This window comes from Symphalangus syndactylus, chromosome 17, assembly GCF_028878055.3.
Source record: "Symphalangus syndactylus isolate Jambi chromosome 17, NHGRI_mSymSyn1-v2.1_pri, whole genome shotgun sequence".
NCBI classification, from domain to species: domain Eukaryota; kingdom Metazoa; phylum Chordata; class Mammalia; order Primates; family Hylobatidae; genus Symphalangus; species Symphalangus syndactylus.
This window is the reverse complement of record NC_072439.2, coordinates 13674153-13696277: the sequence shown is the minus strand read 5'-3', so window position 1 is coordinate 13696277 and position 22125 is coordinate 13674153. Positions and strand designations below refer to the sequence as shown.

Genomic DNA, 22125 nt, shown 5'->3' with positions numbered 1-22125 from the left:
CGTTTCCCGGGGGTGGGCACTGGCGGGCGCGGTGACCTCGGCGCAGGCGCGTCGTGGCGGCAGGAGAGCGGGGCTTCTGGAGGAGGTGGCGGTGGCCAGCGCGGCGCCTCCGGCCGTGGACTCCGGGCTGCGGAGGGTAAAAAGCGGGCTCGGGCCGAGGCTGGAGGGCTGAGTGGGGCCGGGGCGGCGCCCCGGGGGCCCGCGGAGGACGAGGAAGGGAGAGAACCTGAGGAGCTGGTAGGTTTGGGGACCCATCTGGGTGACCGGCCGGGGAAAGGGCTCGGCCGGGCCTGCGAGGGGCGTAGCGGCCCCAGGGATGCTGGAGCGGAGCCTTAGGGATGGGCAAGGCCTTGGGGGCGGGGAGGGGGTTCTGCAAAGGGAGCCACTGGGGTCTGCCTAGGGGCTTGTGCGGAGATTGCGGGCGAGAGGGGGCAGAGAACGGTGGAGGAGACTCAGATGGGGCCCTTTTTGGAGGCCCATTTTGAGGGATAGGGGAGGCGGCGGTTGGGGGACTTTGATACATGGAGCGTGGAGGAAGAGGTTAATCTTGCGAGGACAGTGGAGGTCAGCGGGGGAGGGAGGCAAAGTGGGCTTGCAGGAGCGTGGAAGGCGTCGTCCGGTTCCTGGAAAATTCAGAATTGGAGGGAGTCAGAGATGGTTAGGGGTGGGCGGGGGTGTTCTATCGATGAGGGTCTTAAAAGACCTGCCGAGGGCAAGGACAAGGAGGGGTTAAGGTAGTAACTTAACTTGGGAATTTTGACCGGAATGGCAGCACTTTGGGAGGCCTGGGACGATCGCTTGAGCCTTGGAGTTCCAGGCTGCAGTGAGCCATGATCGCACCACTGCACTCCAGCCTGGGCGACAGAGCAAGACTCTTTCTCAAAACAGCAACAACAAAGAAAGAAGTAGACTTGAGAACTTCGTTCAGACTTTGGCCGGGGAGTAAGGTAGCCCTGGGATTTGAGGTTGAGGAGAACGTGCAGGAATGGTGGGGGATTTTGGCTGAGCAGGTTGGGAGAAGTCTAGGAGTGAGAGGCAAAAAAAGACGCAGGCAGCGTCAGGGAAATCAGAATTATGTGTCTGGAGAGAGTTTTGCTGGGTCAAGGTGGCCCAGTGGGGCTGTTACCAACCTTTTGAGTGGTTATGGGGCTCTAAAAGAGGTGACATGACAGGACCCAGCCCACTAAACACAGCACCTCGTCTTGTCGAGTTTGGAGCTTTAGAGTGGAGAGGTGGGAGGCTTGTGTTTGCTGGACAGGTCTGTCCATCAATCTAGGAGAAAAGGGTGGTGTCTCAGTTCCTCACTTCTCTCTTTCCCTGTCTTCTCCAGGGTCACCATTAGGGGACTCCTGAGGTCCTATCTCCAGGCTGCGGTGACTGCGCCTTTCCTGGAGTGGAAGCTGCTGGAAGGCGGACCGGCCGCCATGTCCACGTTCAGGCAGGAGGACGTGGAGGACCATTATGAGATGGGGGAGGAGCTGGGCAGGTGAGCTGTCTGCCCCCACGTCTGGGCTCCAGGGACAGGAGAGAGGCGCTGTGGGGTTTTCTGAACAGCAACTCTCCTTTCCTGTTCTTTATCCTGTATCCCGAGAAGGAATGAGTCAGTATCATGTGCTGGGGGAACGAATTTGGGCTGTGGAGTCAGACAGCCCTGGCTGTGAATTCCTGCTTGGGAATCCTCTGTGTTTCCTGTGGGGAGAAAAGTAATTGAGCCGTTACAGCAGCCAAGACCGTGCCTGGCATGGGGCACCAGAGCAACAGATGCCAGCTGCTTTTGTTATTAAAAGATCTGTCTTCTGCCTGGGCAACGTAGCAAGACCCCATCTCTACAAAAAATAAAAATGAAAAAAAAAATTAACCAGGTGTGGTAGCTCATGCTTGTAGTTCCACCTACTAGGGAAGCTGAGACGGGAGGATGGCTTGAGCCCAGGAGTCGGAGGCTGCAGTGAGCTATGATCGTGCCACTGCACTGCAGCCTGGGCAACAGAGTGAAATGCCATTTATTAAAAAAAAAAATTCTCCCTGTGTTAATCCTCTTTTGTGGGAGGCACTTTAGGTTTTTTCCCTGCTCTTGGATGTTTAAAGTAGGGGGAGGGAGGGGTGTGTCTCCCAGCTGAGCCCACACCTCGGTCAATTGTTTAACATGCTTGTGGGAAAAAGCAGAGGTTTCCTCTTCCAGGGAGGCAGCTGATTTCCTGCCTGTCTGGGCCTTGGAGGGTCCCCTGGGACCCCTCCCCCTCCAGACTAGCGAGGCACCGATAGGCCCTGCCTCCTTTTGTAGAGCCTCCAACCTTATTTGGTGAGTTTGCTACTGGCCAGCCTCCCTGGAGCCGCCCCGTGATGTCACCAGAAAGGAATGTAAATAAGTGAGCTCTGTGTCAGGCCGGGGAGAGTGCTGCAGGCTCTTTTGGGATCCTGAGGTCCCTCCTTCAGGAATTTCCTCCTTAGTGGCAGAGAAGGCATGCCCCCTCCTCCCCCTTCTCATGCTTCAGCGTTGACCAGTCCTGCTAGGGGTCGTTTGGCAAAAGTCAGCAAAATTCAGCCAAATCGATGATGTCTATTTCTTTTAACCTGCTGATTTCGCCTCTAGGAATTAATTCATTGGAAAACTGTACATACATGGATGGAATGACTTAAGACGGGGGTAGTTGCTAGAACGTTTACCAGAACAACAGCCTTTTTTTTTTTCCTTGACACTATCTCATTCTGTCACCCAGGCTGGAGTGTAGTGATGCGATCTCGGTTCACTGCAGCCTCAGCCTCCTGGGTTCCAGGGATTCTCCAGCCTAGCCTCCCGAGTAGCTGGGATTACAGGCGCTCGCCACCACCCCTGGCTAATTTTTGTATTTTTAGGAGAGACAGAGTTTCACCATGTTGGCCAGGCTGGTCTCGAACTACTGACCTCAGGTGACTGACCTGCCTTGGCCTCCCAAAATGCTGGATTACAGGCGTGAACCACTGTGCCCCTCTGGGAACAGCAGCCTCTTAAATGGCCTTCCCCAAAGCACTGCATCAGGCCTGGAATAGGATGCAGCTTTTTTTTTTTTTTTCGAGACGAAGTCTCGCTCTGTTGCCCAGGCTGGAGTGCAGTGGTGTGATCTCGGCTCACTGCAAGCTCCGCCTCCCGGGTTCATGCCATTCTCCTGCCTCAGCCTCTACGAGTAGCTGGGACTACAGGCGCCCGCCACCACACACGGCTAATTTTTTTGTATTTTTAGTAGAGATGGGGTTCACCGTGGTCTCAGTCTCCTGACCTCGTGATCCGCCCGCCTCGGCCTCCCAAAGTGCTGGGATTACAAGCGTGAGCCACCGTGCCCGGCCTGGATGCAGCTTTTAGAAAGAACCAGGCAGGGCCGAGTGCGGTGCTTCTGCCTGTAATCCTAGTGCTTTGGGAGGCCGAGGTGGGAGGATCGCTTGAGCCTAGGACTTCAAGACTAGCCTGGGCAACATAAGTTGACCCCCTTCTCTCAAACAAACAGAAATTCATAATTTAAAAAAAAAAGTATTTAGCCTTCTGTTTTTGCTGTGAAGCCTTGGAGGTCTGGTGTGTATTTCATGTCACAGTTCTTCTCGGGACTGGCCACACCTCACCTCACGGGTTTGACAGCTCCGGGTGGCCAGTGTCTGCTGGTCTGACAGCACTGCTTCAGGTAGTGGTCTGGAACATTCTCAGAGATACATGAAATGCAAGATGAAGGCCCAGAATCTAGCAGTTTTTTTTTTTTTTGAGACGGTGTCTGGTTCTGTCGCCCAGACTGGAGTGCAGTGGTGTGATCTTAGCTCACTGCAACCTCCACCTCCCATGTTCAAGCGATTCTCATGCCTCAGCCTCCTGAGTAGCTGGGACTACAGGCACCTGCCAACACGCCTGGCCAATTTTTTTGTATTTTTATTAGAGGTGGGGTTTCAGCATGTTGGCCAGGCTGGTTTTGAACTCCTGACCTCAAGTGATCTTCCCGTCTTGGCTTCCCAAAGTGCTGGGATTACAGGCGTGAGCCACCACGCCCGGCCTAATTTTTTTAAACTGCAAGCACGGATTGACTGTGCACCTTCATGTCTGCTGTCCTTATTTATTTATTCAGGAGTCAGCACACTGTGGCCTGTGGGCCAAACCCAACAGGGGCAAACACTTCTTTTTCCCCGACCCTTGATTTTTTCTGGTCTGCAAGTTAGGAATGCTTTGGAATTTTAATTTTTTTTATTTTTATTTTTTTGAGACAGGGACTCACTTTGTCACCCAAGGCTGGAGTGCAGTGGTGAGATCTCCGCTTACTGCAGCCTCAACCTCACGGGTTCAAGCAGTTCTTCCACCTCAGCCCCCTAAGTAGCTGGGACTACAGGCACCCGTCACCACGCCACGCCTGGCTAATTTTTTTGTATTTTTTGTACAGAAGGGGTTTCACCATGTTGGCCAGGCTTGTCTTGAACTCCTGACTTCAGGAGTTTGATCTGCCCTCCTCGGCCTCCCAAAGTGCTGGGATTACAGGTGTGAGCTACTTTGCCCAGCCCACATTTTTTTAAAAAATTGAATTGGAATCTGGCTCTGTTGCGCAGGCTGGAGTGCAGTGACTCAATCTTGGCTCACTGCAACCTCCGCCTCCCGGGTTCAAGCGATTCTCCTGCTTCAACCTTCCAAGTACCTGGAATTACAGGCGCCCGCCACCCTGCTTGGCTAATTTTTGTATTTTTAGTAGAGACGAGGTTTTGCCATGTTGGCCAGGCTGGTTGCGAACTCCTGACCTCAAGTGATCTGCCTGCCTCTGCCTCCCAAAGTGCAGGGATTACAGGTGTGAGCCACTGTGCCTGGCCCCAGCCCACACTTTTGTTTTGAGATGGAGTCATGCAGTGTCGCCCGGGCTGGAGTGCAATGGCGCAATCCCAGCTCACTGCAACCTCCGTCTCTGAGGTTCAAGCGATTCTCCTTGCCTCAGCCTCCCGAGTAGCTGGGATTATAGACGCCTGCCAGCACGCCCGGCTAATGTTTTTGTATTTTTAGTAGAGACGTGGCTTTCACTGTGTTGGCCAGGCTAGTCTCGAACTCAGACATTGTGATCTGCCCGCTTTTGCCTCCCAAAGTGCTGGGATTACAGGTGTGAGCCACTGTGCCTGGCTTCCTAGCCCACATTTGTAAACATCACAAGCCCTATCAGTAGAAATCGTTGGTGTGTAGGCCACACTTGGGTCGTGTCTGGGTTGTGGCAGGCACTTAGGAAGTGGTTTGGGAGTGACACTTGAGACCGTCATTGAGGAAGGCTTGTTGTGCCCCCACCTGCGCTGGGGGCTGGGGAAGTTACAGAGAAGCGAAGGGGGTGGGCTCGGCTCTCGGGGAGTTTCTTTCCTGGTTGGGGAGATCAGGCACCTTTCACGTCCTGTAGAGGAACTGAGAGCATGCCGGTGGCCTTGCTGCCAAGGAGCAAGTCTGTCTGTGGCCATCGAGACCGGGAGCTGTCTGGAGGTGGGCGGCTGTGGTCTGCTGTTGCTGTAGGAGGACTCAGTGGCAGAACCGGAAATCCCGTTGGCAATAGCAAAACAGGGAAAGGCGTGGTTTACGGAACCGGGTTGTCCAGGTGTGCCATGGCCGCAGGTGTGGCTGGATGCTGGTGAATGCGGTGCCTTGTGTCCCCGGGGCCGAGGTCCACTCCAGCGTGGAGGAGGCGCCCTGGTAGAGTGAGTGATGGGGCTTACGTGCCACCCGCAGCGCCTGGTGGCCCTCCTCTCCTGGCCTGGTCTGTTCTTAGGCAGCCTTCTACATAGTGGCGCCTGCCGTGACCCCGAATCCAAGCCCAGCAGAGGGAGAGAGAGATCCTCTCTTCCTTGCAGGTGCCGTGTGGACTGGACCGGTCTCTTTGGGCTGGAAGGCGTGGTTTTCTGCTTGCCCAGGTCCAGTCATGTCCTCTTCCACCCCTTTCCTGGGCCACTGAGTCCCACAGAGTGAGAGTGAGCGGTGAAGGCTGCCCTGGGACAGCTGGGTCTGTTAGCAGGAGACAGGGTAGAGCCGGGAGCTGGGCAGGCAGGAACCCAGTGCCCAGCACCAGGTGCCCGCTTCCTGTTAGAGCACCTGGACTCTGGAGCCTGCAGCACCTGGTTTGAAGGTTTGAATCCTCCTGCCACTGACTGATTGCATGACCTCGGGCTAGCTGCTTTCCTTTTCTCAGCCTCAGTTTGTTTAAAATGCGGATAGTGGCCAGATGTAGTGACTCCATCTGTAATGCCAACACTTGGGGAGGTGGAGTGGGCGGATCTCTTGAGGCCAGAAGTTCCAAACCAGCCTGGACAATACAGCAAGACCCTGTCTCTACAAAAAATAAAATAAATAAGTCAGGTGTGGTAGCGTGTGCCTGTAGTCCCACCTACTTGGGAGGGATCGCTTGAGCCCAGGAGTTCGAGACCAGCGTGGGCAACATAGTGAGACCTCATCCTTACAAAAAGAAAAAAAAAAAAAAATTAACTGGGTGTGGTGGTGTGTGCCTATAGTCCCAGCTGCCTGAGAGGGTGAGGCAGGAGGATTGCCCTAGCCCAGGAGGTCGAGGCTGCAGTGAGTCATGATTGAACCACCGCACTCCAGCCTGAGCAACAGAGCCAGACGCTGCCTCAAAAAAAAAAAAAAAAAAGAAAAGAAAAAAACCCTACTGGTGCTTGCCTTGTAGGGTTAATTCGGAGATGGATGGAAATGACACCAAGACAGTCTGGAACTCAGACCCTCCAGTGATCAGCCCTGGGTGGGGAGGAAGCATGGACCAGATCCACCCCCCAGTGGGGAGGAAGTGTGGACTGGATCCGCCCTGGGTGGGGAGAAAGTGTGGACCAGATCAGCCCTGAGTGGGGGGAAGCATGGACTGGATCCACCCCGCAGTGGGGAGGAGGCGTGAACCAGATGATCCCTGGGTGGGGAGGTAGTGTGGACCGGTTCCACCCTGCAGTGGGGGAGGCAGTGTGGACGGGATCTGCCCCGCAGTGGGGGAGGAAGCGTGGACCGGATCAGCGGTGGGTGGGGAGGATCAGCCGTGGGTGGGGAAGAAGTGTGGACCTGGTGGCCCAGAGGCTGGCCTCCCCCAGATTCTCAGCCTGGGGCTCCTACATGGGTGACTGTGATAAGCTCTCAGGTTCAGAGACATGAATGAGCTGGGATTCAGTTCTGAGCAGAACTTCGTTCTCCGGGCTTTTATTATTGACTGGCTTTGGGGAATTAGCTGCTGGAAATCACTGTGACAGGGCTGGGAGCAAAGCAGAACCACGTCCACTCACCTTAGGGCCACCGGCTACTGCTGACCTGACTCACTGGGGGTGAAGGACCGTGGGCACACTTCTTTTGTGCCTGTGTGTGCACGCTAATTATGTTTTGTAGAGATGGGGTCTCACTGTGTTGCCCAGGCTGGACTCGAACTCCTGGCCTCAAGTGATCCTCATATCTCAGCCTCCCGAAGTGTTGGGATTACAGGCATAAGCCTCTGCACCCAGCCTCCTCTTTATTTTTATTTTTTTATTTTTATTTATTTATTTTTTTTGAGACGGAGTCTCGCTCTGTTGCCCAGGCTGGAGTGCAGTGGCGCAATCTTGGCTCACTGCAAGCTCCGCCTCCCGGGTTCACGCCATTCTCCTGCCTCAGCCTCTCTGAGTAGCTGGGACTACAGGCGCCCGCCACCACGCTCGGCTAATTTTTTTGTATTTTTAGGAGAGACAGGGTTTCACTGTGGTCTCGATCTCCTGAACTCGTGATCCGCCTGCCTCGGCCTCCCAAAGTGCTGGGATTACAAGCGTGAGCCACCGCGCCCGGCCTCCTCTTTATATTTTAGTTCAGTTGGAATAACACTAGAGGGGTAAAATCTGCATGTTTAAAAAGGAGGCAACCCGGCCAGGCGTGGTGGCTCACACCTGTAATCCTAGCACTTTGAGAGGTCAAGGTGGGCGGACCACTTGAGGTCAGGAGTTTGAGACCAGCCTGGGCAACTTGGTGAAACCCCATCTCCACTAAAAATACAAAAATTAGCTGGGCATGGTGGCGTATGCCTGTAATCCCAGCTACTCAGGAGGCAGAGGCAGGAGAATCACTTGAACTCAGGAGGCAGAGGTTGCAGTGAGCCGAGATCGCGCACTGCACTCCAGCCTGGGCGATAGAGCGAGACTCTGTCTCAAAAATAAATAAATGAATGAATAAATAAATAAGTAAAAAGGAGGCAACACGTCCAGGGATTCCCGCAGAGTTCCTGGCACGCGAGTAACACTGGATTTGGATGCTGTGACTGTGGGAGTCCTCCTGCAATAGGAGGTGAAAGTATTACCATCAGCCGGGTGGGTGCAGGCAGAGGGGAAGAAGGAAGGAATTCCAGGTGCAGGGAGTGTTATAGCAAAGATGGCGCCAGGGTGGGAGCAGAACGTATGCAGAGGACGTCGTGTCGCACGCGGGCAGGGCCGGGTGGGGCGAGTCTGATGAGGACCGCTTCGCTTTCTTCCCACCTCTGCCCTTGGCTGTCAGTCAGCGCGAGACTCCTGCAGCTGCTGTAACAAACGCCACAAGTGAGTGCCCTGGATGACCATGGCTTCCCTCGGGGGTTCCGAGTCTACAGTGGACCTGCAGGGCTGGGCCCTCCTGGAGGCTCCAGGGGGGAATGTGGTTCCCGCCTTTCCCAGCGTCTAGAGGCACCTGCTTGGCTCTCGGGGACTCATTCCTTCCCCTTGACAGCCACAGCGCAGCCTCTTCCAGTCTCTCTCTAACTCTCACCTCGTGAGGCTGCTACGAGGACACTGGGCCCTGGATTACCGAGGATGCTCTCCCGTCTCCACATCCTTAACCTCATCCCATCTGCCGAGCCCCTTTTGCTGTTGAAGATGCCATCTTGGCAGGTCCCAGGGGTTAGCACGTGGATGATGTCTTTGAAGGGGCTGTTAGATTTAGTCTGCCCCACGATCAGTAATAATTTGGCACCTCCCCTTGCTCACCTCTAATGTCCCTGCCTCTGACCCCCTGGCGTGTGTGCAGAGCATGTCCCTGGTCGCCCACCATGGGAGTTCTGTTACCAGCACACTCTGACCTGGGTCTCACGGAGGTGGCAGTGAGCACACACTACTTATCTGTGGCCCTCCGCGGTGCTAGGACGTGAGGCCCGGAAGGACAGGCCCACGCCTAGCCCATGGCAGCAACTCCAGCGCCTGGAGCAGGGCTGAAGGGCTTGGGCCCTTTGAGTCTGGCGTGATGTCCTCAAGGTTCATCCATGCTGTGGCCGGTGGCGGAGCTTGTTCCTGTTCATGGCTGGCTCGGGCTCCAGTGTGTGGATGGGCCACCCTGTGTTGGCCATGCTTCCGCTGATGGGCGTTTGAGCTGTTTCTACCTGCGGCTGCTGTGGCGGTGCTGCTGTGAGTGTCCCTGTGGAAGTTACTGCGTGGACAATGTGTGTGTGTTTCTCTCGGGGAGATCCCGCGAGTGGAATTGTGGGTTACGTGGAAACTCTGTGTTGAAGCTTCCGAGGGGCCGGGCTGTTTCCATAGCTGCACCAGCGGCGCGGGTGGCTCCAGCCCCACATCCTCACTCTGGTCTCTCGTCTCGCAAACCTGCGCGTTTCTTTCCCTCTGTCCGCTGAGTAGGGAGCTCTTTCGAAGTCAGTGGCGTAGATTTAAGAAAATGGTAAAATGGATTCTACTGTGACTAGTTCGGTCAGGATGGAATTGCACCAAATAAAAAGCAAAACCCTTCCTCTGCGCGCACGTCCTTAACCCCCTCCTGGGGGACCTGCTGTGGACAGGCTGCTGTGTAGCCTCCGTACCTTTCTAACCAAAAAGACCGTGTTCTCTGTGTCACGGAGTGGTGACGTCATGAAGGTCTCTTCTTATCCACACGTAAACAGCCAGCCCCTTCTTTCTTGTGACTGGGTAAAAGTCCCCTGGGTTTATCATAGTCTCTCCCAGTTCCCGTTTATTTATTTTCACTTCTTGCTTCTCTGGAAACGAGTGCCTCTTTTTTTTTTTTTAAAGAGACAAAGTCTCGCTCTTTCGCCCAACCTGAAGAGCAGTGGTGTGATCACAGCTCACTGCAGCCTTGAATTCCTGGGCTCAAGTGATTCTCCTGCCTCAGCCTGCCGAGCAGCTGGGACTGCAGGTGCCCACCACACCTTGCTCATTGTTTGTTTGTTTTTGTTTTTTTGAGACAGAGTCTCGCTCTGTTGCCTGGTCTAGAATGCGCTGGCACGATCTCGGCTCACTGTAACCTCCGCCTCCCGGGTTCAAGCAATTCTCCTACCTCAGCCTCCCAAGTCGCTGGGACTACAGGCGCGCACCACCATGCCCTGCCAATTTTGTATTTTTAGTAGAGATGGGGTTTCACCATGTTGGCCAGGCTGGTCTTGAATTCCTGACCTCAAGTGATCTGCCCGCGTTGGCCTCCCAAAGTGCTGGGATTACAGGCATGAGCCATTGCGCCCAGCCACCTTGCTTATTTTTATATATATATATATATATATTTTTGAGATGGAGTCTCGCTCTGTCACCCAGGCTGGAGTGCAGTGGCGTGATCTCGGCTCACTGCAAGCTCCGCCTCCCGGGTTCATGCCATTCTCCTGCCTCAGCCTCCGGAGTAGCTGGGACTACAGGCGCCCACCACCACGCCCGGCTAATTTTTTGTATTTTTAGTAGAGATGGGGTTTCACTTGTGTAAGCCAGGGTGGTCTCGATCTCCTGACCTCGTGATCCACCCGCCTCAGCCTCCCAAAGTGCTGGGATTACAGGTGTGAGTCACCGCGCCCGGCCAATATTTCTTTTTTATAGAGATGGGGTCTCACCGTGTTGCCCAGGCTGGTGTCAAACTCCTGAGCTCAAGCAATCTTCCCTCCTCAACCTCCCAAAGTGCTAGAATTACAGGTGCGAGCCACTGCACCTGACTCAGTTATCTCTTTATTTTTTAAATTTATTTTTATTTTTTTGAGGCAGGATCTTGCTACGTTGCCCAGGCTGGAGTACAGTGGCACGATCTCAGCTCACTGCAACCTCCTGGGTTCAGGTGATTCTCTTGCCTCAGCCTCCCAAGTAGCTGGGATTACAGGCGCCCGCCACCACGCCCAGCTAATTTTTTGTATTTTTGGTAGAGACAGGGTTTCACCATGTTGGCCAGCTGCTCTTGAACTCCTCAGCTCAAGTTATCTGCCTGCCTCGAACTCCCAAAGTGCTGGGATTACAGGCGTGAGCCACCACACCTGGCCCCCTCAGTTCCCTCTTGATATGCATTGAACTGCTCATTCTTTCACTTTTCAAAAATATGCCGGTGCCATGGTGTAACGTGTGGCTCTGCACTTGCCTCCACACACCTGCTGGGCATGGCCCTGGGAGGGGTGGGAACGCTGCGTCTGATGGTGCGGGGCGCTAAGGAATTGCTCTCTGAGAAGACGCAGAGTCTGCAGCCCCGCAGCGGCCGGCTCGTGTCCTTCGATGTGCCTGGTGCAGGGCTGCGCCCAAGAGGAGCAGGTGGAGGTGATGGGGAGCCAGCCACCCCCACTTACTCCCTCCGCCTCCTCCACCCCCACTCACTCACTCCCCCTCCTCCAGTGGCCAGTTTGCGATTGTGCGGAAGTGCCGGCAGAAGGGCACGGGTAAGGAGTACGCGGCCAAGTTCATCAAGAAGCGCCGCCTGTCATCCAGCCGGCGTGGGGTGAGCCGGGAGGAGATCGAGCGGGAGGTGAACATCCTGCGGGAGATCCGGCACCCCAACATCATCACCCTGCACGACATCTTCGAGAACAAGACGGACGTGGTCCTCATCCTGGAGCTGGTCTCCGGCGGGGAGCTCTTCGACTTCCTGGCGGAGAAGGAGTCGCTGACAGAGGACGAGGCCACCCAGTTCCTCAAGCAGATCCTGGACGGCGTTCACTACCTGCACTCCAAGCGCATTGCACACTTTGACCTGAAGGTGAGCCCCGTAGGGCCCTGTGGGACGGACCTGGCCAGTGTGGGGGTGGGCATGGGGTAAGGAAGAGCCTGGAGGGCACCTCCTGTGTGTGGGGGTGAGGTTGGGGGAGCGTGGGGGTGAGGTTGGGGGAGTGTCGGGGTGAGGTTGGTGGGGCGTCGGGGTGAGGTTGGGGGAGTGTCGGGGTGAGGTTGATGGGGCGTCGGGGTGAGGTGGTGGGAGCGTGGGGGTGAGGTGGGGGGAGCGTGGGGGTGAGGTTGGTGGGGCGTCGGGGTGAGGTTGGTGGGGCGTCGGGGTGAGGTTGGGGGGAGGATGGGGGTAGCGTGGGGGGTGAGGTTGGGGGAGCGTCGGGGTGAGGTTGGGGGAGCGTCGGGGTGAGGTTGGGGGAGCGTCGGGGTGAGGTTGGGAGCGTGGGGGTGAGGTTGGGGGGAGCGTGAGGGTGAGGTTTGGGGAGCGTGGGGGTGAGGGTGGGGGAGGCCCATGCTTTCCCTCCTGAGCCCCCTCCCACCCCAGCCGGAAAACATCATGCTGCTGGACAAGAACGTGCCCAACCCACGCATCAAGCTCATCGACTTCGGCATCGCTCACAAGATCGAGGCGGGGAATGAGTTCAAGAACATCTTCGGCACCCCAGAGTTTGTGGGTGAGGCCCTGCCCAGTGGACAGCCCCAGCCTGGGGAGGGTGGTCTGGGACTGCCTGCTGGGCTTGGGGTGGGTCATGCCCGGCACTGGGTGCAGTGTCCTCGGCCCTGAAGCCACCCCTCTTGGGCCCGGCATTGCGGGAGGTCAGGGCCTCCATTTGGTGCAGCCCAGCCGTCCTACCCATCAGGCCCTGAGGGCCAGCTCTGCCGCATTCATGCCCCCAAGGGCTGCGACATGTGAGAACCTTGACCCCATGCCTGTGTCCTGAGCCTCTTCCTTGGCCAGGATGTCCCCAGCGCCTGACCCACATCTCCCTGTTCTGCAGCCCCAGAGATTGTGAACTATGAGCCGCTGGGCCTGGAGGCGGACATGTGGTGAGTGTGCCACCCGCTCCTGCCGGGCCTCCCTGCTGTCCTGGAGTGCAGGCCAGTGCTGCAGCTGGGGACGAAGCAGGGCCTTGCTGCTGTTGGAGTATGGGGGGACCGTTGCCCTAGAACGGGGCCCTGGACGCCACAGTCCTGGGAGGGTGGGCGGCCCTGTGCTGGGAGGGTAGGCGGCCCCATGCTGCGCTGACCCTTGCCTCTTGTCTGTTCCCAGGAGCATCGGCGTCATCACCTACATCCTGTGAGTACCTGGCAGGGCCCCCTCGGCTGTGCAGCACAGCTGGCACGGGTCCCAGGCTCCGTGTGTTTCATGCGGACGCCAGGGGTCCCCAGCCTGGCTGTGACCCGTCGCGGGTGCTCAGGGGATACCGGGTGAACGGATGAGTGATTCTCTGTGGCTGCTGTCACAGAGGCTTCTGGAGAGTTCGGAAGGCAGGACGCTTACAGAGCGGCTGAGCAGGCCCTGGGTTGGGGGTCGTGTATGCTCCTGTCTCTCTGGCTGCTAGGGAGCCCAGCCCTCTCTCGAAGTGCAAGGAAGGGATCCGACCCCAGGCTGGGTTTTGACTCCTCTCCCTGGACCACACATGGGCCTGCTGTTGTTTATTATTTTTATTTGTTGAGACAGGGTCTTACTCTGTTGCCCAGGCTGGAGTGCTGTCCTAGCTCACTGCAGCCTCCACCTCCCAGACTTAAGCAATGCTCCCACCTCAGCCTCCTGAGTACCTGGGACTACATGTGCACACAACCATTCTCGGCCTTTTTTTTTTTTTTTTTTTATGGAGTTTCGCTCTTGTTGTCCAGGTTGGAGTGCAGTGGTGCAATCTCGCCTGCTCACCGCAACCCCCACCTCCTGGGTTCAAGTGATTCTCCTGCCTCAGTCTCCCGAGTAGCTGGGATTACAGGCACCCACCACCATGCCCGGCTAATTTTTGTATTTTTAGTAGAGACGGGGTTTCACTGTGTTGATCAAGGCTGGTTTTGAACTCCTGACCTCAGGTGATCCACCCGCCTCAGCTTCCCAAAGTGCTGGGATTACAGGTGTGAGCCACTGCACCCGGCTGGCTAATTTTATTTTATTTATTTATTTTTTTTTTGAGATGGAGTTTTGCTCTTGTTGCCCAGGCTGGATGGAGTGCCAAGGCCCCATCTCAGCTCAGGCTCACTGCAACCTCTGCCTCCCGGGTTCAAGCGATTCCCATGCCTCAGCCTCCCAAGTAGCTGGGATTACAGGTGCCTGCCACCATGCCTGGCTAATTTTTTGTATTTTTAGTAGAGATGAAGTTTCACCATGTCAGTCAGGCTGGTCTTGAACTCCAGACCTCAAGTGATCCGCCCGCCTCGGCCTCCCAGAATGCTGGGATGACAGGCATGAGCCACCGTGCCCAGCTGGCTAATTTTTCGAAGTTTTTGTAGAGGTGGAGTCTCACTATGTTGCCCAGCCATATTGAATGGGCATAGCTCATTCAGTAAGCAAGGGAATAAACAATGGTGTGGGCCCAGCCTGCTGTAGCACATGAACGGACCCAAAGGCTTCAGATGGGCTAGATGGTTTGTATTCTTTTTAAATGTTCAGATAATTCAAACTTACAGAGGAGCAACAGAAACAGCAGAGATGTCCCCTGCAGCTTCCCCCTGCTCATTCAGTTTACGTTTTTCATGAACGCGAACGTTATGAACACCAAGACGTTAGCCTTGGTGCTACGCTAATAACAAAAGCGCCAGATATGCCGGGCGCGGTGGCTCACACCTGTAATCCTAGCACTTTGGGAGGCTGGGGCGGGCAGGTCATGAGGTCAGGAGATTGAGACCATCCTGGCTAACACGGTGAAACCCCGTCTCTACTAAAAATACAAAAATTAGCTGGGTGTGGCGGCAGGCGCCTGTTGTCCCAGCTACTCGGGAGGCTGAGGCAGGAGAATGGCGTGAATCCAGGAGGTGGAGCTTGCAGTGAGCCGAGATCATGCCACTGCACTCCAGCCTGGGTGACAGAGCGAGACTCCATCTCTAAAAAATTTAAAAAATTTTAAAAAGTGCCAGAGGTGGTTAGACACCCCCAGGTTTTCCACTGCTGTCCTCCCTGAGGTCCAGGGCCCCATCCAGGAGCCCACATGGCATTTAGCTGTTCAGCTCCTTCGCCGCCTCCAGTCTGAGGCTGTTCCTCTGTCTGGCTTTCATGACCTTGACTGACGAGCGAGCGCTCACGGGTCAGGTGTTTTGCGGAAGGCGCCTGAGTCCACGTTAGTCCGGTGCGCTCTCACGATCAGACAGTCAGATTGGGCTTCAATGTCTCTGCTCAGAACCTCAGGGAAGACATCGTGTCGCCCTGCCAGCATCAGGCTGGGAGGCAGACGCTGTTGGGGCCTCTCACTGCCGGGCTGTTGACCTTGATCCTTTGGCTAAGGTGTTGTTGGCTTGGGCTCCCCACTGCAGTTACCCTCCCCTCGGTGTTACTGAGCACTGGGGGCTTTCGGGCTCTGCGTTTGCACAGATACTTGGAGTCTCCAAGGAGACTTCTGCCTGTTCATTTCTGCTGCCGTCAGTGGCGGGGTGGTGGGGGGGTGGATTTTGAATGCCTCTTGGGTGGTAGCTGAGATCGTTGCAGGAAGGTTCTAGGGGCTCACGAGTGTGAGTGGCCCAGGCACCTGCCGTCAGCCTGTCCACTGTGCTCTGCCTGTCGTGGGCAGGATGGAGTTTGGGGCAGCCGGGGAGGCGATGCGGTTGTGGTGGGAGCCCAGGATCCCACTGAGCCCCACGCCCGTCTCGCAGCCTGAGCGGCGCATCCCCGTTCCTGGGCGAGACCAAGCAGGAGACGCTCACCAACATCTCAGCCGTGAACTATGACTTCGATGAGGAGTACTTCAGCAACACCAGCGAGCTGGCCAAGGACTTCATTCGCCGGCTGCTCGTCAAAGATCCCAAGTACGAGGGGCCGGCAGGGGGCACGGGGTGGGACATGGGACGTGGGCCCACTCCACCCACGGAGGCTCCAGAGGACTCTCCTCCCAGCGCCACCTCCCTGCGGCTGGGGATCAGACATTGCTTCCCCCTCGGGCTGGAGAGAGTAAACTGATAAACTGATGGCCCAAGTTGGCCATTGCCATGGTTTTTTTTTTTTTAGTAGAGATGGGGCTTCACCATATTGCCCAGGCTGGTCTTGAACTCCTGACTTCAGTGATTTGCCTGCCTCGGCCTCCCAAAGTGCTGGGATTGCGGGTGTGAGACACCGTGTCTGGCTGCTTGCCGTGTTTTTAGCAAACTTTTAATTAGTTGCCAGTGTGTCAAGTAAGGTTCCATGTAAAATTCCAGGTCACTTGTTTTCCTGTAAACACTTAGAATCCTGGCAGTGCTGAGGTCTCAGCTTCCTCCACCACCCCCCAGAAAACCCCACGCTCCCTCCAGTACCCTGTTCAGCTCCTGTGGTTGGCTGAGCAGAGGCTGGGGAGCGACTTTAGGGCTTTTGGGGGTCCTGGGAGTCAGTTGTTCACGGGAGGACGGGACAGATGGTACAGGTGAAACTAACCAAAGCGGGGGTCTTCCAGGCGGAGAATGACCATTGCCCAGAGCCTGGAACATTCCTGGATTAAGGTAAGTGGGGAGATGGGGGGAGTTCCCTGGGCTTCCCGCCTTGGCCTTCTCACTGGGGTCTGGGTGGCCTTCAGCATTTAAGGCTTGTGGATGTAACAACCCCCAGTGGCTGGGGAGGGTCCCCAGAGAAGTGAGCCTGGGTGGCGGGGGTTGGTCCTGGGCATGGGACGTCCGGCACCCGATAGACCTGGTGGCATCCTTGGCTGGTGTGTGTCCAACGGGGCTGAGACTCCCAGGGCCAGGGCCGCGGCAGCAGCGTTTTTCTCCAGTGAGCACTCTCGGCTTTGTGTTGGGCCGGGCAGTCTCTGTCATTAGGCGTTGACTCGGCTGCCGGATGAACCCCTGAACCTCAGTTCACACTGGCAGGTGGGGGCTGGCGGGGCTGGGTGGCATCGCGGGGACCCCGCTCAGGCCTCCTTCCCTCCTAGGCAATCCGGCGGCGGAACGTGCGTGGCGAGGACAGCGGCCGCAAGCCTGAGCGGCGGCGCCTGAAGACCACGCGTCTGAAGGAGTACACCATCAAGTCGCACTCCAGCATGCCGCCCAACAACAGCTATGCCAACTTCGAGCGCTTCTCCAAGGTGCTGGAGGAGGTGGCGGCGGCTGAGGAGGGCCTGCGCGAGCTGGAGCGCAGCCGGCGGCTCTGCCACGAGGACGTGGAGGCGCTGGCCGCCATCTACGAGGAGAAAGAGGCCTGGTACCGCGAGGAGAGCGACAGCCTGGGCCAGGACCTGCGGCGGCTGCGGCAGGAGCTGCTCAAGACCGAGGCACTCAAGCGGCAGGCGCAGGAGGAGGCCAAGGGCGCGCTGCTGGGGACCAGCGGCCTCAAGCGCCGCTTCAGCCGCCTGGAGAACCGCTACGAGGCGTTGGCCAAGCAGGTGGCCTCCGAGATGCGCTTCGTGCAGGACCTCGTGCGCGCCCTGGAGCAGGAGAAGCTGCAAGGCGTGGAGTGCGGGCTGCGCTAGGCGCACTGGGGTGGGCCAGACCCCAGGACAGCCGGAGCTCGGCCTGCGGTGACGCTGCGCCTCCCATCGCGCGGGTCCCTGCCCTTGCCCAGCACCGCCAGGCTGGAGGCGGAGTGGGAGGAGCTGGAGCCAGGCCCGTAAGTTCACGGGCAGGGGTGGGCGTGGGACGGGACTGCTTCTCTACACAGCCTCCACGCTGGCCTTCACCTTCGCTCCTGCATCGTCGGTGACGCCGGGAGCCTCCAGGCAGCGCGGCCTGTGGCGCTGTGAGGGTTGGGACCCAGGATGGGACTGGCCACCGAGGTGCATCTGCGGCCCGAATGCAGCCCTGGTCCAGGCTCGGAGGAGGGTTTGCAGGCAGTTCCACGGGCAGTTCGGCGGGGTGCTGCCCGTTGCTGCCACTAGCCCAGGAGGAGGTCGTGGGACGGGGAGGGTGGGGTGGACGGCGGACAGGCAGTCCCTATGCTGCTGGGTGGTGCCGGGCTTGGTGGGGTCTTCCACCGTGTGCCTTCTTCGCCGAGACCCATCCCCCGGGTGTGGGGTCCCCTGCTGTGGACTCCTCCGCTAGCGCCATCGTCACGCCTGTGCACGCCTAGGCAAGAGCGGCCCTCTGCAGCCAAGAGAAATAAAATACTGGCTTCCAGATAGGCGGCGTGTTGTGTGCTTCAGGCCTTGGCAGGGGACAGCCAGCCCTTGGCCACGGGGCATGTGCCCTCCGAGGCGTTCATGTTTCTCTCTGTGTTCCCTGCCTGCCATGTGCTCGGGAAGAAGGGGAGAAACCTGGGGGGCCTCGCATACCCTCACGGTGTCCTGGGAGCTGCCGGATCTTGGTCTCCGGGTGTTTTCATTGCAATGAGGTGGAAGCTCCGGGCAGCTGAGGTGGGTCAGAGGCGTTTCCTGTTCCCTTGTGTCTTACGGGATGCTGCTGCATCCCACGTGGGAGCCCCTGCCCTGCCTGGAGCCACATGCAGGTGGCCTTGGAGGAGGAGCGGCTCAGCTCAGCTGCTGGGGCTCACACCTAGTTTCAGAGAGGGGCCCCGACCCTGCCCATCCTCCCTGGAGGAAGTTTGTTTTTTTTTTTTTTTTTTTTTTCTTTTTTTGAGACGGAGTCTGGCCCTGTCGCCCAGGCTGGAGTGCAGTGGTGCGATCTTGGCTCACTGTAACCTCCGTCTCCTGGACTCAAGCAGGTCTCCTGTCTCAGCCTCCCAAGTGTCTGCGATTACAGGCATACACCACCACATGTGGCTAATTTTTTTTTTTTTTTGAGGTAGAGTTTTGCCCTTGTTGCCCAGGCTGGAGTGCCATGGTGTGATCTTGGCTCACCACAACCTCCGTCTCCCATGTTCAAGCGATTCTCCTGCCCCAGCCTCACGAGTAGCTGGGATTACAGGCATGCGCCACCACGCCGGGCTAATTTTGTATTTTTTTAGTAGAGGCAGGGTTTCACCATGTTGGTCAGGCTAGTCACGAACTCCCGACCTCAGGTGATCTGCCCGCCTCAGCCTCCCAAAGTGCTGGGATTACAGGTGTGAACCAGTGTGCCCTGCCGCAATTTTTGTATTTTTAATAGAGATGGCGTTTCACCATGTTGGCCAGGCTGGTCTCGAACTTCTGACCTCAAGTGATCTGCCCTTTTTGTGCTCCCAAAGTGCTGGGATTACAGGCGTGAGTCACCGCATCTGGCCATTTTTTTTTTTTTAACTTTTTTTTTCTTTCATTGAGCTATGATTCACACACCCTAAAATCTTTCTTTTAAAGTGGACAATTCATTGGTTTTAGTACATTCACAGAGGCAGGAAAAGGTACATCCACACAAAAATTGTATGTGAGTCAGGCGTAGTGGGGTTGCCTGTGGTCCCAGCTACTCAGGAGGCTGAGACAGGAGGATCACTTGAGCTCTGGAGGTGGAGGCTGCAGTGAGCTGTGATCCCGCCACTGCACTCCAGCCTTGGTGACAGAGCAACACCTTGTCTCATAAAGAAATGCACGGTGCACCAGGCACGGTGGCTCACGCCTGTAATCCCAGCACTTTGGGAGGCTGAGGTGGGTGGATAACAAGGTCAGGAGATTGAGACCATCCTGGCTAACACTGAAACCCCATCTCTACTAAAAATACAAAAAAAAAATTAGCTGGGCGTGGTGGCGCCTGTAGTCCCAGCTACTCAGGAGGCTGAGGCAGGAGAATGGTGTGAACCCAGGAGGTGGAACTTGCAGTGAGTCGAGATTGCACCACTGCACTCCAGCCTGGGCGACAGAGCGAGACTCCATCTCAAAAAAAAAAAAAAAAAAAGTGAAAGTGGTGCATTGTATGTGTATTTTATTTATTTATTTATTGAGATGGAGTCTGCCTCTGTCGCCCAAGCTGGAGTGTAGTGGTGTGATCTAAACTCACTGCAACCTCTGCCTCTCAGGTTCAAGCGATTCTCGTCCGTCAGCTTCCCGAGTAGCTGGGACTACAGGCACCCGCCACCACACCCAGCTAATTTTTTGTATTTTTATTTTTTTTATTTTTTATTTTATTTTGTATTTTTAGTAGAGACAGGGTTTCACTGTGTTAGCCAGGATGGTCTTGATCTCCTGACCTCATGATCCGCCCGCCTCAGCCTCCCAAAGTGCTAGGATTACAGGCGTGAGCCACCGCGCCCGGCCAGTTTTTTGTATTTTTAGTAGAGACGGGGTTTCGCCACGTTGGCCAGGCTGGTCTCGAACTCCTGACCTCAGGTGATCCACCCGTCTCGGCCACCCAAAGTGCTGGGATTACAGGTGTGAGCCACTGCACCTGGCCTGCTATGTGTACTTTAACCACACTAAAAACATACTTCAAGCTGGGCGTGGTGGCTCATTCCCGTAATCCCGGTGCTTTGGGAGGTGGAGGTAGTGGATCACTTGAGCCCAGGAGTTCGAGACCAGCCTGGGAAACATAGTGAGACCTTATCTCTACAAATAACAACAATAATAATAATGATACATCTAGTACATCCAATCTGGTTAATCGTCGCAGCCTTCAGCACTCTCTACCAGACCCCCTAGGGCTTCTCATCCCCTAGTACACAAAGCATCAAGCCCTGGCCTCTCGGAGGTCTCTGGGATCCCGCTGGAGGCCAGGACCATCACCCCTCAGCCCCCAGAAGACCAGGAGGCCCCTCAGGTCAGCCCCTCTGGTCAGACAAGGAAATTGAGGTCCGCGGAAGCACAGCAGGGCCCCAAGCTCACACTCCCAGCCCTTTTCCTGGAACCGGCAGAACATGAACCCTGCTGGGGAGGGGCAGACCAACTACACCAGGAGACCAGGACCCCCGGGGGCTCCCATTGCTGGGAGCATGCAACCACACTCTGGCCCAGCCTTCCTCAGTGGGGTGACCGTGAGCCCCGAGTCCCCAGCCCCGTCTCTGGCCTTCCTCTGGGCATCTGATATGGGGCTGGTACCCGTGGAGTGCTCAGTCTTGTCAAGGACACCCCAGAGCCCACGTTGGCTGGCAGTGGCGGGCAGCAGCCTCAGGGGCTCGCGGTTCTACTGGGTTCCCACTCCATAGCAGCGTGAGGCTGAGTCCACTGCAGAGGGTCAGGTGGGGACACCCTGTCCCCCCTCAGGGTGTCCGGTGAGAGCTCAATTGGTGTCCTACACAAAAATACTGAAGTCCTAACACCTGGTACCAGGGAATAGGACCTTATTTGGAAATACGGTAGATGTAATTAGTTATGATGCAGATGCAGAGGTAATTAGTTAGAATGACGTCATTGCTGAAGTAGGGTGGGCCCTAGTCCTTATAAAATGATTGCATGAGGACTGGGTATGGTACGGTGGCTCACAGCTGTAATCCCAGCACTTTGGGAGGCTGAGGTAGGCAGATCACCTGAGGTCAGGAGTTCGAGACCAGCCTCACCAATATGGTGAAACCCCGTCTCTACTAAAAATACAAAAATTAGGTGTGGTGGCAGGTGCTTGTAATCCCAGCTACTTGGGAGGCTGAGGCAGGAGAATTGCTTGAACCTGGGAGGGGGAGGTTGTAGTGAGCCGAGATCATGCCACTGCACTCCAGCCTGACGACGGAGTGAGACTCCGTCTCAAAAAAGAAAGAAAAGACTACATGGGGGCTGGGCGCGGTATGTTTTCTCACAGCTGTAATCCCAGCACTTTGGGAGACTGAGGAAGATCGCTTGAGCCCAGGAGTTCAAGACCAGCCTGGGCAACATAGTGAGACCTCCGTTTCTACAAAAAATACAAAAATTAGCTGGGCATGGTGGCACACGTCTGTAGTCCCAGTTATTTGGGAAGCTGAGGTGGGAGGATCGCTTGAGCCTGGGAGGTTGAGGCTGCAGTGAGCTATGATCGTGCCACTGCACTCCAGCCTGGACAACAAAGTGAAGCCCTGTCCCCCCACCCACCGAGAAAGGCCATGTGAAGATGGAGGCAGAGGCCGGGCACAGTGGCTCACACCTGTAATCCCAGCATTTTGGGAGGCCAAGCTGGGTGGATCACAAGGTCAGGAGTTCGAGACCAGCCTGGCCAATATGGTGAAACTTTGTCTCGACTAAAAATACAAAAATTAGCCGGGTGTGATGGCAGGCACCTGTAGTCCCAGCTACTTGGGAGGCTGAGGCAGGAGAATCACTTGAACCCAGGAGGTGGAGGTTGCAGTGAGTTGAGATCGTGCCACTGCAC

General features: G+C 56.4%; 1 protein-coding gene across 2 annotated transcripts; it reads left to right on the top strand.

Moving 5' to 3' along the window:
- The first annotated feature begins 48 nt into the window (after positions 1-48).
- DAPK3 (death associated protein kinase 3) lies at positions 49-18107 on the top strand. Of its 2 annotated transcripts, none has more exons than XM_055250459.2 (9): positions 49-136; positions 1331-1486; positions 11530-11890; positions 12401-12530; positions 12855-12903; positions 13127-13153; positions 15679-15831; positions 16452-16497; positions 16926-18107. In XM_055250459.2, the coding sequence occupies exons 2-9, from the start codon at positions 1425-1427 to the stop codon at positions 17460-17462; spliced, it is 1365 nt and encodes a 454-aa protein (XP_055106434.1). In that variant the 5' UTR covers positions 49-136; positions 1331-1424; the 3' UTR covers positions 17463-18107. The 2 variants fall into 2 exon arrangements, with proteins under 2 accessions (XP_055106434.1, XP_055106433.1); XM_055250458.2 differs by having other exon boundaries at positions 55-237.
- Positions 18108-22125: the final 4018 nt, after the last annotated feature.

Excerpts from the sequence above, each read along its gene's own strand:
- DAPK3 (XM_055250459.2), top strand. The coding sequence starts at position 1,425 with ATGTCCACGTTCAGGCAGGAGGACGTGGAGGACCATTATGAGATGGGG. Across the intron at positions 12,531-12,854 it reads CGGCACCCCAGAGTTTGTGG|CCCCAGAGATTGTGAACTAT; the intron begins GTGAGGCCCTGC and ends CCTGTTCTGCAG. Across the intron at positions 12,904-13,126 it reads GGCCTGGAGGCGGACATGTG|GAGCATCGGCGTCATCACCT; the intron begins GTGAGTGTGCCA and ends GTCTGTTCCCAG.